At 56.9% G+C, this 20099-nt stretch overlaps 1 protein-coding gene across 1 annotated transcript in view; it reads left to right on the top strand.

Annotated features, from left to right (window-relative positions):
• QSOX1 (quiescin sulfhydryl oxidase 1) overlaps positions 1-5083 on the top strand; it is a 37876-nt gene extending 32793 nt beyond the window's left edge. The window contains exons 11-12 of the mRNA XM_075936819.1: positions 79-255; positions 1339-5083. Coding sequence (XP_075792934.1) covers positions 79-255; positions 1339-2273 — 1112 coding nt within the window. The 3' untranslated portion in view covers positions 2274-5083. The remainder of the gene's footprint in view (positions 1-78; positions 256-1338) is intronic.
• Positions 5084-20099: the final 15016 nt, after the last annotated feature.

Raw genomic sequence — 20099 nt, 5'->3', positions numbered from 1 at the left:
GGAGGCCTCTCTGGGCTGCGGGGGTTCCCCCCCGCCCGGCGGGCTGCACTGACCGAGCTGCCTTGATGTCTCCCCCAGGCCCGCTCGAGGTCCTCGAGGCCATGCGCGGATACGTCCAGTTCTTCTTCGGCTGCCGGGTGTGCGCGCAGCACTTCGAGGGCATGGCAGCCGAGTCGCTGGCCCAAGTGAGCAGCGTGAATGAGGCAGTCCTCTGGCTTTGGTCCAGACACAACCAGGTCAACGCTCGGCTGGCAGGTACGGGGGGCAGGGGTCCTGCTGGCCGAGGAGTCCTCAGGGCGAGGCGCCCGTGGGGCGGAGGTGCAGAGCCCCTGGCTGGATATGGGGACAGGATGCTGGGGACGGCTGAGTGCGGGGGGTCGGAATTGGGGCTAGCGTGTGCTGTGGCTCCCCGATAATGCGGTGCCCGCCCGGCTGTGTGGGGGCGTCTCCCGGGGGGAGCCAGGCTGGGGGCGGAGGGGGGAAGCCGGAGGCACAGGGAGCAGTGGGAGCGCTCTGCTTGCGCGTTGGTTTCTCCTTCAGAAGCAGGGGGTTAGCTGCAGCCCGGCAGGGCAGGCGGGGATCAGCCCCCTGAGGTGAAGGGAACCGGCAGCTGGTGGCGCTGAGCCAGAGGCTGCCCCAGTGAGGCCGCTAAATCTTAGCCAGCATCCCGCGGGGGGCTCTCGAAGCTGGCCCGTGCCCTGAGAGGACCCCCCCTGCCCAGACAGCTCCAAATGCTCCTTTTAACGCCAGGCCCAGACGCTGCCCCTCCCCCTGCACTCACCAGCCAGTGGAGCCCAGCTCGGGGGACTGGGACCAAAGCAGCGGCTCCCCCCCCCCCCGTGCGGCCTCCCCCCACCTCACTGCATTGACCTCCCCTCCCCCCGGGGCTGCCTGGCAGGAATTTTCTGGCAGGGAGAGGGCAGAACCGGCCGGGGGGACCTGCCGGTGTTTTCCCCATTGCGGGGCGACCGTCGCTGCTCCGGAGGGTCATTTGTGGGGTGAGGGGTCCGGGGCTCGCAGGCGCCCCCCTCCCCCGGGCTGCAGCTCGTGTCTCCCAGAGCCTGCTCGCGGCGCGAGGGCGGCTGGGCGTGCGCAGAATGGCGGAGGGGCGCGCGAGCAAGCGAAGCGGCCGCTCCGGCAGGCCAGTTGGGTGCGACCTCCCAGTCTGGGCCGTGTGCGGCCCCCGCTAGGCCTGCCCCCCTGCTGCGAGTCCCGCGCGAGCCAGGCGAAGGGGTCGGGGTGTGTCCGTGAGCCCCCGGCGGCATGGGAATCGCTCCCCTTCCTTCAGGGCTGCTCGGGGACCGCCTCTGAGGCCTTTGTTCCATCCGATTTCTCCAGGCACGGAGACCGAGGACCCCACCTTCCCCAAGATGCAGTGGCCTCCCCCGGACCTGTGCCCGCGGTGCCACGGCATAGTCAGGGGGCGCCACGTGTGGGACGAGGCCACCACGCTGCGCTTCCTCAAGGCCCACTACTCCTCCGCCAACATCATCTTCGATTACACGGAGCCCGAGGTGTCCCTGCTGGCCAGGCGTGGCCGGAGGGCCAACGAGGGGGCCCAGGCGGAGGGGGACGAGCGAGGAGGGGAAGGGGACGAGGGAGAAGCAGCAGGGGAAGGAAGAGGGAAGAATGGCGGAGAGGAAGAGAGGGGAGGGACGGGGACAGCAGGGTGGGAAGAGAGAGGGGAAGGGGACGGGAAAGGAAGAGAGCCGGGAAAAGGGGAGGCGGGGGGAGTGGACGGGCAGGAGGAAGAGGGGGGAGGGAATGAGGGGCCAGAGGGAGCCGGGGAGGCGGGCGGCCTGGCGCGCCGAGACGCCCCGGAGCTGCGGAAGCCGAGCTTCGTGCGGATGAACCCCAAGGCGCCCGAGCTGGCGGACGACATCGTGGACCTGGACTCCTTCAGCGAGCTGCACTACAAGAGCAAGGCCCTGAAGGCGGCGGCCAGCAAGGGGCGGCAGCTGAGCAAGAGGGACACCATCCCGCTGCGGCTGGCGGACGACCCCCCCCAGGCCTTCGACTACGCCGCGGCCTGGGAGCGCCTGAGGAGGCAGGGGCTGGGCTCCCAGCAGCTGGTCGGGGCCCTGCAGGACGCCGGGGAGGGCCCGGGGAGGAGCCATTGGTTCCGCATGCTGGGAGCAGGCTTCTCCCGCCTGGACGTCAGCCTGTGCATCGTCCTCTACTTCCTCTCCTCCATGTGCCTGCTGGGCATGTACACCTTCTTCCGCATGCGCACGCGGCACCGCAAGCTCCGCCCCGGCTCCCCCACGGCCTGAGGCCGGGACACGGGGCGGGGGGACGGTCCAGGTCCGGGCGCTGAGGACTCCTTCCGGGGCTCTCCTGGGAGAAGCATCTGACTTTCTCCAGGCTTGCGAGGGCCGTGGGAGCAGCCGGCTTCTGGATCTCGCCGCCTCGCGAACACGGGGCCACGGGGCTCCTCAGGGATCCAAGAACCTGTCCGTGCCATGCGAGCGCCCCCGTGATCCGCAGGAGCGCCTCCGAGATCTCCCGCGGCGCCACTCGCGGATTCAGGTGGGGGGCTGGGGGAGGCGTGGGGGAGTGCTAGCTGCTTCCTTGTTGCAGCCACTCGTCCTCCGCAAAGGGTTTGGGGGCAGGGCTCCTTTCTGGTCCGGGGCTGTGAGGGGTTTTCCCGTGATCGGTCGTGTCCCTCTGGGCCGATCTGCACCAGGGGGAACTTGCAGCCCCTTTGAGCTGTAGCCGGACCTGTTCTTGCTGAACTGGTTTCAAGACCCCTTCCCCAGTGTCAGTCTCCGCTCCAGCTCCAGGGAGTGTCTCTCTTTTTCCCAAGTAGAACAAGCCCATTGGGGCGGTGGAGGGGGTGGGACTAGACGGCCAGGCATAGCAGTTCGTAAAATCATCCTGCAGTGGCAGGGTGAGGTGACCAAGGTCACTAATGCACTTGTGTCTTGCAGCCAGTTGGGCCAAAGGTTTGATCCGACTCCTTTCCAAATTCCCACCGGTCAGACCCATTGGCACCGCGGTGCAGGGGCTGGACGGCACAGGGGTGCTGCCCCACCTCTGTCTCCGTCTCCAGTCCATCTCGGCTCAGTGGCGATTGGCAGCTGTTCTGTGGGGCGCTTTGAGTACAGCCCCTAGCGCAGAGAGAGCCCGGCCCCAGGAAGCCCCCTGGTCAGCGCACTCAGCAGAGAAGGGGCCGGGACAAGTGGGCGCGGCTGCCAGGCACACAGCTTGTCTCAGACGGGGATCAGGGTTCGGGGCTGCTAATGCTGGGAGAGCCGGCTGCCCCGCTCTGCGAGTTCCCCTCGCTGTGGGGCGGAGGGTGGGCAAAGTGCCGGCGGAAGCTGCCCCGTGAGCGAGGGCCCCGAGGGCTCAGGTAGCACAGGGAGCGTACCGGTTCCGGCTGCTCCGCCAATCCAGCCCAGAATGGCCCTCGGGGGCGCAGGACTTTCCCTTTGCCAGCTGATTCCTCCACGGGTGTAGGCCAGGCTCACTGACCCTCCGGCCAGGCGCCCTCGCGCTGTGCACCGGGTCCGTGGGCCAGAAGGGGCTGGAGGCGCGGAAAGGCAGGTGCTGCGGAGGCCACGGAGCCGGAGCTAAGCCCGTTCACCCTAATCCTGACCGGTAACGCTCCCCCCCCCCCCCACACACACCTGCTATTTGAGTCATGAACCAACACGCCCCTTCTAATGCATCTTGAGCCTGCCCCGAAACACCACCTGCTCCGTGCTCGCGCTCCTCCCGGGCCGGCTCTGCAGGGGTTTGAGAGAGAGAAACGGCCCTGGGGTCAGAGCTGCCCGACCTGCTGACGTCCCGGCTGGGCACGGGAGGGGCAGCTGCATTAGCTCTGACTGGCCGTTACCGTCCCTCCTCCTTGCACCCCTGGGCTCAGGAGGGCCGGCACCCGGGGCCTGGGTCTGACCACAGCCAGGGCCACCTAGCTTCCCGCTCTGGACCCGGCGGGTGCATGAGGGTGTTCTCTTGCCCCTGCCTTCTCCAGCGGGTTGGGGGTGTTCTGGGGGGATCCGGGAGCTGCCTGCATCTCTCCCGCTGGGCCTTGCGTGTGCCCATATCCCGTTAGCCAGTGGCCTCTCTTGCTCTCACCGGAACATTTGCTCATGCTTGAAAATCAAGTGGGAGGCTCCCTCCCCCGAACCCCACACTTTGGCGTTGAGGAAACTGGAACTCTTGCTGTAGGCGGACCAGTGCCAGAAATGGGGACTGCCTGCAATGTGGGGGCAACCTCCAATCCCCCCCCCCCCCCCCGAGTCGGTGTTTGCCCTGCCCTCAGCCTCTCTGCTTCGCCCATAGCGTGGTCCTGGGGGCGGCGTGGTTCGCGTCTCCCTTCCATGGACTCGCGCTGTGCGGAGGGGTCTGACCTGAGCCCCACGGGGCTAGCTGAGTCTCTGCCCCTTTCTGAAATGGGCCTTTGTTTAAAATCAACTCCCCAGCTCCCAACCGTTGGCTCTGAGCTCGCCTGCGGACTCCTCCCTGCTTTTCGCTTGGTCCCTTCCTTCCACCATCTCCAGCACAGCTTGGGTTGGTCGCGTGCTCAGAACCTCCTGGGCTAGCTTTGCTTGTCTCCATGAGGGCTACTAATGGGCACCCCCCAACCATCTGAACGCCCCGTCTGACCCTGCCGTTGGCCTGGCGGGCTGCCCTGGGACCTAGAGCCGTTTGCTGCAGGCCTGGTCCCTGAAGAGCCAGGGAGCTGCTGCTTGTGGACGGGAGCGAAGAGCCGCCCAGAGGAATTCTGACATCAAGGGTGGGGTCACACACGTGCCATGGGTCTGTGCGTGTAACCGGAGAGAGCAGGTTCCTTTGGGAAGAAGGAGCCGTCTGCTCGAGGGCCCCCCCCCGGCCGTGGCCTGCAGGACTCTGCTCCCGGCTGGGCGCGGGAGAAACGTTTCTTTTTTAGTTGTAATTAAAAAGGGTGGGGTTCACTTTCTTCACTTGGAAAATGGTTATTGGGTGGTGATCGGGGCCAGGCTGCTGCAGCAGGAGCTGGGGTCTCTGTGCACGGTGGCGTCACCTCCTAGGGCTGGGTCTGTGCTTATGGGAGCGGAATAAATTATTTTTGCTAATAAACATGCTCTGTTGGATCGCACGTGCGTGTGTGTAAAGTGTGTGGGTCTGCACTGTGACCGGACAGCCACACAGGGCGCGACCCTCGCCAGCTGAACGCCACTGGGGACAGCCACGGCGCTGAGGGGGTAGGGACCAGCCAACTTTTCCTTCATGCCCTGTTCACTCTTGTCCCTTCTCCATCCCTCTCCTTGTGGCTTCCAGCCCTGGCCTCCCACCAGCCCCCTTTCTGACCCTGTCACGGTCTCTTTATGCCCCAGTGCCAGGCCAGTGGTGCGTTGTGCACTACTGTGACCTTTTTGGCCAGGGGCCTAAGACATCTGACTGCCTGTGTCACAAGAAATCACATGAGAGGCCCCACAACAGCCTTTAGTTATGGGGCAGACACGGAGGGGTTTCACTGGGAGCTGGTTGTAGGGCAGAGGGCTGGGTTTGTGTGTGAGCAGAGTGGTGCCCAGAAAGCAGAGCCCAGCGGGGGCATGTGGCCCTGAGAGAGCGCGGAGGGACAGCTTTTGGGCTCAGTGCTGGCTGGAAAGAGGCCTTGGACTGTGAGCCGAGCAATTGTCTCCTGCACAGTTTGGTTCCTGCTGTATTCAGGGGAACGGGACTTTACGGGAATTCTTTGTAACTTCAGAAATGCTCCGCTCTGTCATCTGTGCCGTCTCCTACTGGAACAACACACAGACCCCTGAGTATTGGCTACTTCAGGGCTACTCAACACGCGGCCTGTTTGTGTGCAGCCTGCGGTGCCATTTGGGTTTGCACACGGCCTCCACTGGGAACACGCTCCACCCCGGCGAGTCGATAGAACGGTCTCCTGTTGAGAGGCGTTTTACTAGTGAAATTCCTGCACTGTCAGCTGGATGGAAATCGGGTAAATCTTGCATTTTATGAATAGCAGCAGCACTGACTGAAATGGGGCCTGCGTGTGGCATAGTCTTGCCTTAATCTTTGTATTCATGCCCGTCCGTGTGAAAAGCTATTTGCATAGATTTGCATATAGATTTGCATGTCTGCCACCACACTTAAGTTGCAGCCCTCGACAGGTGCTGCGAGTATCAGTGGGACTCTATGGGGCGGTTGAAGCCCTGATGGGGGTTTCTGTTCCCTGAGGAAGGGGGAGGGGGAGCAGCCTGTTGCTATCTGCCCCGTTCCAAAGGCAAGGGGACGCAGACGGGGCAGCGGCCTGCTCGCCACGATGCTAGGAGCTCTACTGAGGAGCCTGGCGGGCAGGACTGAGCCACCTCCACCCCGTTCAGCAGCAAGCTGCTCTCCCAGCACGCTCCTCCCTCAGGCTTGTGCCAAACCCCACTCAGCCCTTCCTTGCCACGGAGCTCACCCTGGAAATGCTGTCTTTGAGCTGGCACCGGAGCGAGAGGGGAGGCCGGTGCTGTCCCAGGCCGACGCCTCGGCTCCCAATGTCTGGTCAGTGGTGCCTGCCAGGACCTGAGCCTGCCCCCCCGTCTCCCTCTGGTGTGGAGAAATTCAGCCCAGATCTACCTGGCTTGATATCTCTCTTGCCCCCATTACTACACAGCCATGCTTGGGTTTAGCCTAGGGGACAGGGAAGTACTGGCCCCATTTAGCAGATGAGCTGTGGAGCAGGCGGAAGTGAAGTGACTTTCCCAAGGCTATGCAAGGAGTCTGTGGCAGAGCAGAGAACCAAACCCAGAACACCTGAGCCCCAGACCTGTGCCTTTAACCACTAGGCTGCCCTACCACAAGGAGGGGAACCTCCCGTGCCACTTTGATGGGTGGGAGCAGAGATGAGGACAGGGATATAGCTGGGGAGCAAGGCCTGACAGAAGTCACAGGAAGGGGCTAGCAAGAGGAGAAAGACCTGCCATGGTTTGCCCCTCCTATCCCACCCTTTTCCCACAGCCGCCAGCCCCCAAACAGGCCGAAAGCCACCGTGAGCCAGGGAGGGAAGGATCTGGGTCGCTGTACAGAGCCAGCCCCTCCCCCACTTCCTGGGGTGCAGCTAGGTCTCCCCACCCCCACCTGCGCCAAGCGAAGATGTCCAGAAAAAAGGCTCCAAATCGGATTGACACCCACTGCCCCCCTTAATAAAGTTTATTATCAGCCGGGCTCTAAGCCTTGCAAATCCCCCGCGGCGGGGGGCGGGGGGGCGGGATTAGAGGAGCCGGGCGTAATCCCAATGAATTTGTTACAGGAGGATTTAGCCGGGGCCCGGGAGCAGATGGCCCAAGCCCAGCTCTGGAAAACAACCATTTCCCTTAATGATTTGTAACAAGGATAAAAGGGCAGGAGAAACGGGGCCAGCGGCTCCGGCGGGAGGTGGGGAGAAGAAGCGGCTGGTCACAGCCCCAGCAAGGGGCATGGGGCAGATGGGGGGGGAAGACACCTGCCCCAGGTGCCACACGCAGCGTCCCGGGCAGCAGCACTCGCCGGTCCCTGCAGAGGGTACTGAGCACGCCCGGGGGCAGCAATGCACAGTGTGCCTGGGGGGGATGCTTTCTGGGGGCTCGCCCCGCATCCGACCCCGCACATACACCCACCAGCTGGGGAGGGGCATCTGCCTGCCCCAGCCGTGCTGGTGGGGGTTCCCTACGCCTGCTTGGATGTGACCTCAGCTCTGGGGAAAGGGAGCAAGGCAGCCCTGCCTCAACGTACCTCCGCCACAGCTTCAGGAGAAGGATAAGCTGCCCTCACACCCCCAGCCTCACCACAGCACGCAGGGCCCACTCTAGGGGGGGTGGGAGGCTAGGATCTGGCCTGGGCTGACAGTGGGCGCACGAATTGCCCCCCAGGAGCCGCACTGGCCACCATGCGTGGCCCAGACAGCCTCCAGGAGCCTCCAAACTCCATTAACAACCCTCTGCTCCGTCCCCGTCCCTGCCCAGCAAGGGCCAACACACCTGTGTGCTCTCAGCTTCCAGCCAAGCTTACGGCTCCGCTACTAGGGCACCCCCTGAGCACCTGGGGCAGGGAGCCCACCTAGAACCGGGCAGGCGAGGTGGTGCCGGGATGCTAGGGGTTGGTGCCTGATGGGCACCCGAGGCCCTCGTGCTGGTCTGCAGCCGGAACCCTGACACCAGCTGGGCCCGCCTCGCGCTGCCAGGCCGGGCGGAGACGCGCCATTTCGGCGGGATTCAAACCAGGCCAGAGGGAGGGGCCGGACGGCTGTTCCTGCCCCGTCCCAGGTGGCGTCAGTGCCTGGGAACAGAACGCGGTGGAAGGGAGCAGCTGACGGGGCTGAGCAGGAGGCCTCAGATTCCCGCGCAGCCGCGCACGGGCCCTCTGGCTGGGCTCTTGTTGCGGCGTAAAGGCGCTGGCATGCTTCTCCCATGACTCTTGCATGGAGGCTGTGCTGCCCATTAGCTTCAAGGAGGTTCCCCACAACCCTCAACAGCGCCCCAGTTGGCCCCTGTAGGGTACCAGCCCTACCCTCTCTAGCTGCTGGGGTATCAGCCTGGCCAGCATGGGAGCTAAGCCTCCCCTCCCTCCCCGCTGATGGGGAAATAGTGCAGCTGAAGTGGGAAAAGCAAATGCTTCCCTCTCTTCCTTGCAACACCGTCCCCTTCCCCCAGCTCTCCCGGAATTTGGTGCTTGCTGGAGGCCATGAGGGGAGCCTCCCAGGGGCGTCTCATGTTAAGCTCTTGGCCCGCCTGCACCAAGCCTTAGGTGGCAGACTGGACACACTGAGAGAAAGTCTGCCGGGGGGGGGGGAGCTGTGTCCCCCCAAGCATGATTCCTGTCAGGCTGTGCTCTCCGGCACGGCCCTTCCCCTCCCGGCGATTGATAGATGGGGTGGGTCCTTGTCATTAGCAGGGCTGCCGCTGCCTCCCTCGCCTTTCACCCTGATTTCCCCAGGGCACCTGTCAGCACTATCTATAAACCTAAGGTCCCCGCCCCTCCCCACCAGCTGGTCCCCTCTTCCGTCAGGCGGCCAGCGCAGAGGGGGAAGGAGGCTGCTCTGAGAGTGACATCCCCCCAGTTCAGCTCTGCCTACTCCCCGGCAGCTGCAGGGCCAGTCCCAGGCCTACCTTTCCCACGGGCTGTTTTTGCAGCTAAGTGCCCCCGGCAAAGCATTGGGCCCATTTTGTGCCGGTTGCTGGTAGCGTCAGGGCAGCGCAGCTGAGCGCCTGCAGCGAACCCCCCTCCCATGGCCGAATGGCGTCTGCCACGCATTACGCTTAGTGGCCAGTTTCATGGCCAAGCCCCCTCGACAACGCCCACCAGCTTGGGCTTGCCTTGCAAACTGGACCCCGAGGACAGTTACCTCCCGGAAGGGTCAACCCCCCCCCAGTGAAGGGCTGCTGCTCTCTACAAGCCAGACATTGGCACCTGCGTGGAAAAGGTGGGTTATGAGCACTGTTCCCGCTAATGGTTTCCATCCATGTGCGGGATACATTTTGTTATGTGCACCGAGGCATGGGCAGATGTGCACCACCAGCAGAACACACATGCCGCTGGCTGTGGGTGCTCTGCTACTCCGCGGGGTGGTATGTGAATCTTGGGTGGCCGCTCAGCTTACAGGGAACCCTGGTTATGACGGGCACTGCTCTAGCCTTATTTAAAGCAACGGCTGATTTTAACAGAAAGCCAGGTTCGGAGTAGCTTTTCCTTGCCAGTGAGTGCGGGTGAGAGGTGGTAGGCCTGGAGCCGGCAGCCCTGGGCTGAGCCACGGGAGCACGGCGCGCCTGCTTCACCTTGCCACGCTGCCCCAAGGGGATGAAAGCCTCAGAGCCTGGCCACACTGGCACATTGTTACTGCACTGTGACGGTCTCGTGCAAGGGTGTGAAAAATCACACCTACTCCCGAGTGCAGCACGTCACAGCATTGTACAGCGCCAGTGTAAACAGGCGGCCAGCGCTGTTGGTTACTCTCCCTGTGGAAGGGGTTTAAACTGAAAGCGTGGCCGTAACAGGAGAGTTCTCCCAGCGCTCCAGGTAGACCACCTGCACAAGGGGGCTGTGTCTAGACTGGCCATTTTTTTCGGAAAATCAGCCGCTATTACGGAAAAACTTGCCAGCTGTCTACACTGGCCGCTTGAATTTCCGCAAAAGCACTGACGATCTCATGTAAGATTGTCAGTGTTTTTGCGGAAATACTGTTCAGGCAAAAGTCCTTTTGCGCAAAACTTTTGCGCAAAAGGGCCAGTGTAGACAGCCCAGATTTGTTTTCCACAAAAAAGCCCGGATCGTGAAAATGGCGATCGGGGCTTTTTTGCGGAAAAGCGTGTCTAGATTGGCAGGATGCTTTTCCACAAAAAGCGCTTTTGTGGAAAAGCATCCGTGCCAATCTAGACGCGCTTTTCCGAAAATGCTTTTAACGGAAAACTTTTCCGTTAAAAGCATTTGCGGAAAATCATGCCCGTCTAGACGTAGCCAGGGAGTACGTAACAGTGCTGGGAGACCGTCTGGTTCACACTGGTGCTTTACAGCCCTGTATCTTGCTGCACTGGCGGGGGGTGGGCCGGTGGAGTTTCACACTCCTGAGCCAAAAAGTTACAGCGTTGGAAAGTGCCAGTGCTGTCTTGGCCCTAGGGCACAGGGACAGCTCTCGCCCAGTGCTGGTGCTGACCACGCTGCTGCGGCTGTGCTTTCAACTTGTCAGTGCAGCCAAAGCCTTAGTCCAGATCCCGACCCGCTCCACCCGTGTGCAGCTCACCTGTGTGCACAGTCCACTGTGCGGAGTGGTCCGACGCTGCCAACTGAGTTTGGGTTTTTAATGAGGCAGACACACCTGCCCAGAGGGGGCCACCAGCAATGAATGACTCGGTCTCGCTACGTTTGGACGCTCCAGTGCTAAGCGAGGTCTCGCCTTGTGAATCCCACCAGCCAATCAGGGAATCCTGGGCAGAGCAGGGTGAAGAATCAAGATTTCAATTTCGTGGCAGTTTTGAAAACTTTAAAAACAATTGGTTTAGGTCAAAGCACCTCGGGAATGGGTCTGATTTTTTGGTGAATCAAAAGTGTTTCTGTCCATTTTTGAGCATGAAGTTGCGTCCTTGACCATCTGGGCACGTAGCCATTGATGGACCGATGGGCCATCACCTTTTCTAATTCTTTTTTTAACCCGGTTTAACCTTTAGCCGTCCCCACATCCCCTGGCAGTGAGTTCCACACGGTGCTTGTGTGTCATACTTCCTTAGGGATGCTTTAAATTGGCTGCCTATTTACTTTCATTGGATGACCCTGGATTCTTGACTTGTGCGAAGGGATGAACAACCCTTTTTGGCCACCCCCTTCATGATTATAGCCCTCTCTCATAGCCTCCCTTCGCTGTCTTTTTGCTAAACTGAACAGTCCCAGTCTTTTCGATCTCTCATCACTTTGCCTGGCACTGAAGTTACTGAAGGTTTTCTGGTCTATAATTGCCTGGATCATTTCCGGGTTCTTTAAAAAATATTGACATTACATGATCTATTCTCTGGTCATCCAGTACAGAGGCTGATTTAAGTGATAGGTTAGATACCAGTTAGCAGTTCTGCAATTTCCCATTTGTGTCCCTTCAGAACTCTTGCGTGAATACCAGCTGGTCCTGGTGACTTATTCCTATTTATCAGTTTGCTCCAAAATCTCCTCTACTGCCACCTCAATCTGGGACAATACCTCAAATTTATCATCTAAAAAAAATTGGGTCAGATGTGGGATTCATTTCGGCCAGGTTCACTCTACGAGAGAAGCTCAGCTTAAGGTATGCAATTCCAGCTACATAAAAAATGTAGCTGGAAACGAGATACTTTAAGCTGAGCTTTGGTGCTGTCCTCACAAACGCTCCCGTCCCCTTCCATTACTCCTCGTGAAGAATGGGAGTACCGGTACCAAGTGGGCTCCCTCAGCATTCGATTTAGCGGGTCTTTACTAGACCCGCTAAATCAAACACCGGAATATCGATCGTCGCAGCCTCGATCTTCCCACAAGTGGAGATGTGGCCTTTAGTTTCTCCACAACAACCTTGTCCTCTTTGGGTGCTCCGTTTGCACTTTGTTCGCCCAGTGTGTGTTTGGCAGGCTTCATGCGACAGATGCATTTAAAAAAAATTGTCATGGTTAGTTTTTTGTGTCTTTTGCTAGTTGCCCTTCAAAATCTTTTTTGGCCTCCCTAATTGCACGTTTACACTTGACTTGCCAGAGTTTGCACTCCTTTTGCTTTTCTTCCGTAGCTTTGGCTACCGATTTTTGAAAGATGTCATTTCGTCTCGCCTCTTAGACTTTGCTTCTTTAGCCACGGGGCCACTTTTCTATTCCTCTGAATGTTTTCTTTTCCCCTGCAGGGATATACATTTAGTCTGAGACTCAGTTATTGTGTATTTAAAATGTTTCCATGCAGTTTGCAAGCATTTTCTAGTGACCGGTCCTTTTAAGTTCCATGTAATGAGCTTCCTCGTTTTTGTGTCTTTCCTCTTTTTGAAGTTAAATTCTACTGTGGTGAATTTCTTTGGTATTTTGCCCCCTAGAAAGATGTTTAAATTTGATTACATTAAGGTTATTATCACGAAATGGTTCAGCTATATTTACCTTTTGGACCAGAGTGGGGATTTGAATTTGAATCTTTCATGTTCCAGGTGAGTATCTTAATCACTGGACTTATGGTTATGGAGTGGGAGGGGCACCATCTCCTCTTCAAGCCAGGGACAAGTGGGGAAGCTAAGTGCTACCCATAATGCCCCAGCTGTCAGGCAAATTATAATTGGTGTGTAGTATCTCTAATATACAATACTATTAGGTGCAGTACCGCCTTCTGCCATCAGGGGGCTTCTGGTGGTGCTCTACACCTGCTCATGCAGCAGGTGTGAAGCTGGCCTCCAGGAGGTCATTGAGTCAGCTAGTGAGGGAGAAGCATTTCTCTCTACGGGGAAGAAGGGGGGGAGGGACTTTGCTTTGCTAAGGAGGAGGAGCTAAGCTCTAAAAACTAAAGTGGTGCTGGACTGCGACCGCCCGGGCGGCGTTCTTTGTATCCATCTCCTCTGCGTGCGTGTGCTACGGATCAGGAAGACGCTGCAATACCCCGTCTGAAACACTGTGACCGGGGGCATTTGGGAGTACTGCAGAATACTACAGCAATGCTTTAATTAAAGCGGATCCTTTTCATACACTCATAGGACTGAAAGAGACCGCTGGAGGTCTCGGCACTGAATTTCTCTGTAACCTGTGAACAGAGGTTCTTTCTGGGCGTCACCCTTGGCGTGTGGTTGCTCTGGTGGGCCTTTTGAAGAGGGAGATTATGGCAATGGATTGATTCCCTGTGACGCGGGGGGTGAGCGCAAGTAGGTGTGCTCCTGGGCTGTGGAAAAGGGACCGGGATAGGAACGAGTCCCATATGAGGAGAGGCTAAAGAGATTGGGACTTTTCAGTTTAGTAAAGAGGAGACCGAGGGGGGATAGGACAGAGGTCTATAAAATCATGAGTGGTGTGGAGAGGGTGAATAAAGAAAAGTTATTTACTAGTTCCCATAATAGAAGAACTAGAGGACACCAAATGAAATTAATGGGCAAGTTCTTCTTCACACAGCGTTTAGTCAACCTGTGGAACTCCTTGCCAGAGGAGGCTGTGAAGGCTAGGACTATAACAGAGTTTTAAAAAGAGCTAGATAAATTCATGGAGGTTAGGTCCATAAAAGGCTATTAGCCAGGGGATAGAAATGGTGTCCCTGGCCTCTGTTTGTTAGAGGCTGGAGAAGGATGGCAGGAGACAAATTGATAGATCATTGTCTTCGGTCCATTGTCTTCGGTCCACCTGGTGCTGGCCACTGTCGGCAGACAGGCTACTCGGCTAGATGGTCTGACCCAGTATGGCCTTTCTGATGTTATGTTCTCTCACAATAAGAGACGGATCCAGGTCTCTTCTTGGGAGACTGGGCGCAGTCCAGTGGTACGTGAAGGCTCACCGCGAGCGGCTCAGCAGATTTGGAGCCACCAGGAAGTACAGTGATAGGAAAGCTAGCGAGGACCTGATTAGGAGAAGGGACTTGTCATGCAGCAGAAAGGCCTGGCAGGAGCGGAGCTAGCTGTCCATCGGGGGCCGAGGGATTTGGATGGGGACTGAGGGACGGGTGCGACGTAGAACAGAGGGACACTGCAGTAGCAGGACCGGGTAAGCCAGACAGGTAGGAGTCGGGGCTGAACGTGGAGCACCAGCAGGGCCAGGTGGGGCTCTCTGATGAGGCCCGGGAGAGAGAAGGATAAAGGCAGGACCGCCTGGGTCAACTCAAAGGCCTTTGAAGCAGGGAGACGCCTCCCTCCCCCAACTCCTGCAGGGAGCATCCTGGCCTGCAGCTAATTTCCTAAATGGACCCAGGCTGTTGAGAGACAGTCGCTATTCCCTAATAGAATTTGCCCTCAAGTGCAATTTAATTTTCTCGGAGGTTGTTTTTCCAGCTCCCCTCCCGCCTCCCGACAGGCGCACGCAGCCACTTTCCCCGCTTCAGCGTGGGATCAACGTCCCTTCTCTTCAGGGAGACCCTGGGCTCTTCCCTTTCCCTCTCCGCCTCGCTCTCTCCTCCTCCGAAGCGCGGTTTGGGGGCCTTTCGATGAGGCTTCCCAAGGCCCCCGGCATCCGGACGTAGATCATGGATCCAGCGAGCGTTCCATTGCTTCCAATTCGCAGCGCAGCCTCCTGCTCTGCCGGGCCTGAAACGGGAGCCTCTTTCCTCTGCCTCTGGTGAGTAAGGACGCGCCCCGGGGTTTGGGAACGCTCTGCGCCTGGCTCCCCCGCGCTCGGTCTCTCTCCAGGCAGCGGAAGGGGGTTTCGAAGGGATGGCGCTGGCGCGGTGGGGGGAGGGGCTGTGGCACCATTCTGGACAGACCCTTTCTTTGGTTTCGATAGGGCGCCGCGCTCCTGTACACCGAGACTCCGTGGGCGCTGGCGTGCTGCTCCTGCCAGCCCTTGTCTCCGACCAGTCCCGGGTGCTGTTTGATTCCTGCTAGAAGGGGGTTGGATTGTTTTCTGCATCTGTGAACGTTTGCCCCTGCTTTGCGGGCGAGGGAGGCAGATTTTTGCATTGGCTCTGTTGTAGCAGGCTGGAGCCGTGCCCTTTGGTGGTTTGGGTTGTCAGTGGCTGGTTTCTCTCTCTTCCCCCCGCCCTGCGGCTCCTAAAGGGAGAACAGCCCCCTTGTGAAAGGGGAGAGGAGCCGTTCTCTCCTCGCCCAGGGGTTGTGGCACAGGTTGACCTCAGCAGGGTGCTCTCTGAATTGTTGGTTACTGACAGGTGTGTGCTTGGGGGCTTGGGGAAGTATCTGTCCACCCTGGGCTTTCTCTAAGTGGATTGAGCATGAGGGAAAGGTGATCAGCTGATCGCCCTGGAAGCCAGTCCCACGGGTCCCCCCAAGCAGCAGCACTGAAGCTTCCTCCCCCGTCTGCCCTAGCTCCCCAACCTCTAAGGCCCATTCAGTGCTTGGCAGCTGGCACAAACTACCAGCAAGTTCCATGGCTGAGAGAAAGAGCAGGACCTATCTGAGACCACCTTGCTCCTGCCCTGTAAGCCAGCAAACAGCCATCAAGGACTGGGAGGAGAGGGGGGGGTCTTCCGTCATGGGCTGGATTTCAGTGGCTGACTGGCAATGAAAGGGGCTTTATTGCGGTACCGATCCGTGAGCCTTTTTGCAATGGAGACGGGGCCTGACGTGCCCTTTCGTGGGGTGTCTTTGGAGGGCTGGGTCTTGTGTCCCTTGTCTCTCTAATACCCTGGGACTGACACTCCTACAACACCCGTGCATGCTAGGATGAGCTGGACCCTGATCCGGGCTGACCTGAGAATGCCAGCTCTAGCTGGGCTTCTTTTCTTACAGATCTCTTCTCACCGTCCTGCATGGTTCTGGTGTTCCCAGTCTTGGCTTGGCATCCGTGTAATTGTCTTCTCACAGTCCCTGATTCAGCAAGGGACTTACGCACATGGTGCGGCACGTGCTGAAATCCCTTGCAGACCTGGAGCCGGGGAGGTTTTCTGAACAATGCGAACAATCACACGCACAACTCCTCCTTTGGCGGGTGTAGCTATGTAAATTAAACACACACATCTGTGGCAGGGCCTGTTTAGTTGTATTAGCAGCTAGAGGCCCCATTTGGATCAAGGGCTGATTGTGCTAAGCATTAGACAAAACACAGAGGCAGATATGTTGCTCCACCAAAGAATTTGCAATCAGGAGCCAACAGTGCCTCATGGGAAACTCCGAGAGAAATTTTCCTTGCAGATTTCGTATGGTTTATTCCTGCAACCGTGGTGTAGAGGGTTTAAAAAAAAAAGGAGGCAAATTAGCCTCTGCTAAACCTCCACTAAGCTCCCTGTATTCCCCACGTGAGAAGTGGGTAAACTCTGTTTGCCCTCAGCTACATGCCGTATTGAAAATCCTAGTGGGTCACAGGCCCCCACTGTGTCAGGCGTCAGAGGGGTCGCCGTGTTAGTTTGTTTCAGCAAAAACAACGAGTCCTGTGGCACCTTAAAGACTAACACATTTATTTGGGCATCAGTTTTCATGGGCTGGGAACCCACTTCATCAGATGCATGAAGTGGAAACCTCAGTTCAGCTGCCTTGCAAACCCAAAACAAACAGCCCCTACCCCAACAAAATAATTTGGGTTTCCAGAGGAGGTCTGCTTTTATCACTTCTGTATATTGACAAGAACGCTGGGCTTCTGCTCATTCCCTACCTTAAGTCATGATCCTGGCCTTGTGAGCTCATAATCCTCTGCTTGTGACATCATAAATCGCCTGCTGAAACTTTTGATTATGATGTCACAAGCAGAGACTTACGAAACCACAAGCAGAGGTTTATGGCTTCTGGTGGAGAATAAACAGCAAGAACAAGTGAGTTTTTACCCAGAGTACAGAATATGGGACCAGTTTTCATGCAAACCTCTTTAATAATTCCAAAAAAATTAGGGAAGGGCAACTCTCTAGAAAATGATACACTGTAGCTCCAAATAGGTGAAATTCCTGCCTTTGCAGAGAGACTGTGCACCTCCTAAGTCCCACCTGACTATTTAGGCCCTGGGGGTAGATCTTCAGTTGGTACAAATTGCCATAGCTCCATTGTGGAGCAGAGAAAGTGCCCCCTTGGGCTGGTGCCCTGCATGGGGGTGAATTTCTCCCTTGATGGAACCATGTGTAACTAGCTCCACACCGCCGAGGAGTTCTCCGGGGTGTGTCCGCACCACACCTGCGAGGATGCAGCCGTCCAACTCCCCAGGCAGTGCCCACCCCACAGTTAAATGCCCAGCTGGTTTTGATGGATAAGAACCAGAAGAGCGGCCTCTCTCACACACAATGAAGTTATTTAAAATCGCCATCACCAGAGAGGACCCCTGTGACCTTGTAAAGTATAAGGGCAGGCTGGGGTCGGCCTCCCGACTCTGCTACTGCAGCGGGCTGGTGGCTGCAGACCTGGTAATGTTAAAGAAAGGAGAAAACGTCTCTGAATGCCCAGGTGTCTTTGCTGCAGCGTGAGATGCTGCTCCTCTCTTGAGTGAAGCCAACGCTTTCCTGAGCAGGGGGGGTAGATTTTTTACTTTGCACAAACTGCCGGGTTCTTTCCACAAAATCGACTGCTCTTTTTTTCAACACTCAAAGCAAATCCTCCAACGATTTTGTGCTTAATTTGGAAATGGGATCCCCCCAAACAACCAACAACCAACCCTTAGTGTTGCTGGAAAGGAGGGAGTTTGCTGGTGAATCCAGCAGCCCCAGAACCAGATCTCTTGTCTCTCTGGCTCTCCGCAGCCTGCCACCTGTGTTGTAGGTTTCCTGTGTCCTGGTCGCAGCGCTGTGCCAGGCAGATGACTGGAAAATAAGAGTGCGCATTCCAGATGGCCAGAGGGGAAGGTCAAGGGACAAAAGACAGGGTGGGGGGGGGGGGTAGAGGACTGGATGACAGATGACTGGAAGGCCTGGACAGTCAGACACAAGGGCGAAGAGAGATCATGTTCTTTCACTGGCCAGCTCCTAGAAGCTCCCCCGGGGAAGAAGGAACCTCCCTTGAGGGTTGGCTCTGTATTGCCCTCTCTGCTTTTTCTTTGCTGCGATGAGTAATATGGACCAGGGCAGGGGGTCTATATCAATCTCGCAAAGCAGAAAACTGAATGAAAATGGAATTCCCCGAGGAGAAGGGGGCGGGGCGGGAGCTGTTCTCCAGACAGCAAGAAAGACGAAGAAGAATGAGCTGGCTTCCACCAGCCCTGGAATAATTAGGGACACGGGTTCCCAATGCGAACGGGCATCTTGGAGGGGAGGAAGACAGGTTTGAGCCTGCGTGCTGTGCTGTGCTCGGAGCCCAGCTTTTACATCTGCATTGAGGAATCTGCCTTCTAGTCCCCTCGCTGTCTGTTTTGTACTGAGAGCCCCGCGTCAGACGGCTGCACGAGGCCCGGAGACGCCGCTTTGTCCCCAAGAGGCGGCCGTTCTCTGAACCGCAAGTGGTTTGTGTGTCTGTCTGAGGGAGGGGGTCTTACTGCGACTGAGGGGCGGGCCAGGCTGGAGCATCATTCCCACCGTGCTGACGAAAGATGGCGGTTTGCTCCCCCCACCTGGCTTCTAAATCTCCCTGCACTTGGAAGACTGCTGCTTGGGTCCACCTAGATTAGCACAGAGATCCCATGGCCTTTCCGTGACTGCGGCTTAATTCTCTGAGAGATTTGCCTGTAGCGCTGACTGCCTGGAAGAGGTGGTGGTTTGACTCCTGTGTGCTGATTGGACGATGTGCCTGCCCGTCAGAAAGGCAAGCTCTCACGAGTAGTTATTATTCGTAGGCGGCTGTCCAACAGAGTTTGGCTAGTCTGCATTTGCATGTCCCTATTACTTGGCAGAATGCAGATGAGTGCCTCAATGACTCCTACAATCACAGTATCTAGACCCCAGTCGCGCATCGGGGGGGTGTACCCTTCTTCACCCAGGTCAGGGCACTGGGTCCAGGCAATAAAGTTCATCGTCCCAGCTCTAATGAGTTTCATACCCTTATGACAAGGAGAGGCTTGTGATAAATTCACCAATCACATCAACACCTGCCCCATATCTGCAGGGTGGGGAAGTATATTGTGTGTCGGGCAATTTAACTCGTTTGAAAGTCAGCAACAATTGGTGTTAAATAGCACCACCAGCCTTGAAATGCGGACCTGTTTTGTGTCCCTCGGTTCCTCTTTGCGTCATCAGATTTGAGTTGGGAGGCCCTGGCTGTGGTGCATGTCATGAGCTCACAAAGCTGAATCGACTCTCGGTGTTTCCTCGGGGCTTGACTTTCAGCAGAGCCAACCACGCACCGCTCTCACTAACTTAACTGGTGTTTGGGGCCTCCAGCACTTCTGAGTAACACTGTACTGAGCTCCCACAGTTATGTACAGCCAGAAGGAGGAGGTCTGATGATGTCATCATTCTGCCCAGGCCTCACTGGCTGAAGGTGTTGTCATTCAATATCTTTTAGGGGTGGAGTTCTTTGCAAAGCTTTGGAGGACTCCATCTTGATCCTGCAGTTAAATTAACCTCTTCTAACAATCAGAGCTGTTGTTATCATCTTCACCACCAGACTCCTACTGGAGTGGCCTGCACATGCAATGCAGCATTCTTATTTGCCTTGTTTAATGCACTTTATTTAAAAAAAAATTTTTTTGCAATAAGAGGTGTTATTTTTCTGTACATACTTTGCAAAACTTTTTATGAATTTTTAAAAAAATCGTATCTATTTAAATTTTTAACCACTGTTCAAAATGAAGAGTTTAAGCACTTTTATCTATTTAAATTGTCACAGTTGCAGGAAACTCTGGTGAACAGGGAGCAGACAATTATTTAACGACAAGTAGATGCTGAGTAAATAGCTTTAAATCAAACTTTAGTAAGTTCTCAAGCTGCATTTTTCTTACTTTGCCTGTCTATAAATTTGGGTGATTATTGACGGAAATATTTTTGTTGGTTTGTGCATGTACTACTCCTGTTGGATTTCTGCAACAGTTGCATTTGAAGCCATACGCCTGTTGCAGGAGTAGTGTGTGGTGAAATCAATGTTAATCCACATTTACCGATATAAATCTATTCCTTCTTAGCCTACTTATGTAACGCTAGAGTTAGCATTCCTTTAAACTGTGCTT

Source organism: Pelodiscus sinensis, chromosome 9 (assembly GCF_049634645.1).
Source record: "Pelodiscus sinensis isolate JC-2024 chromosome 9, ASM4963464v1, whole genome shotgun sequence".
NCBI lineage: Eukaryota > Metazoa > Chordata > Testudines > Trionychidae > Pelodiscus > Pelodiscus sinensis.
The sequence above is the reverse complement of the archived record's forward strand: the minus strand, read 5'-3'. Positions and strand labels throughout refer to the sequence as shown.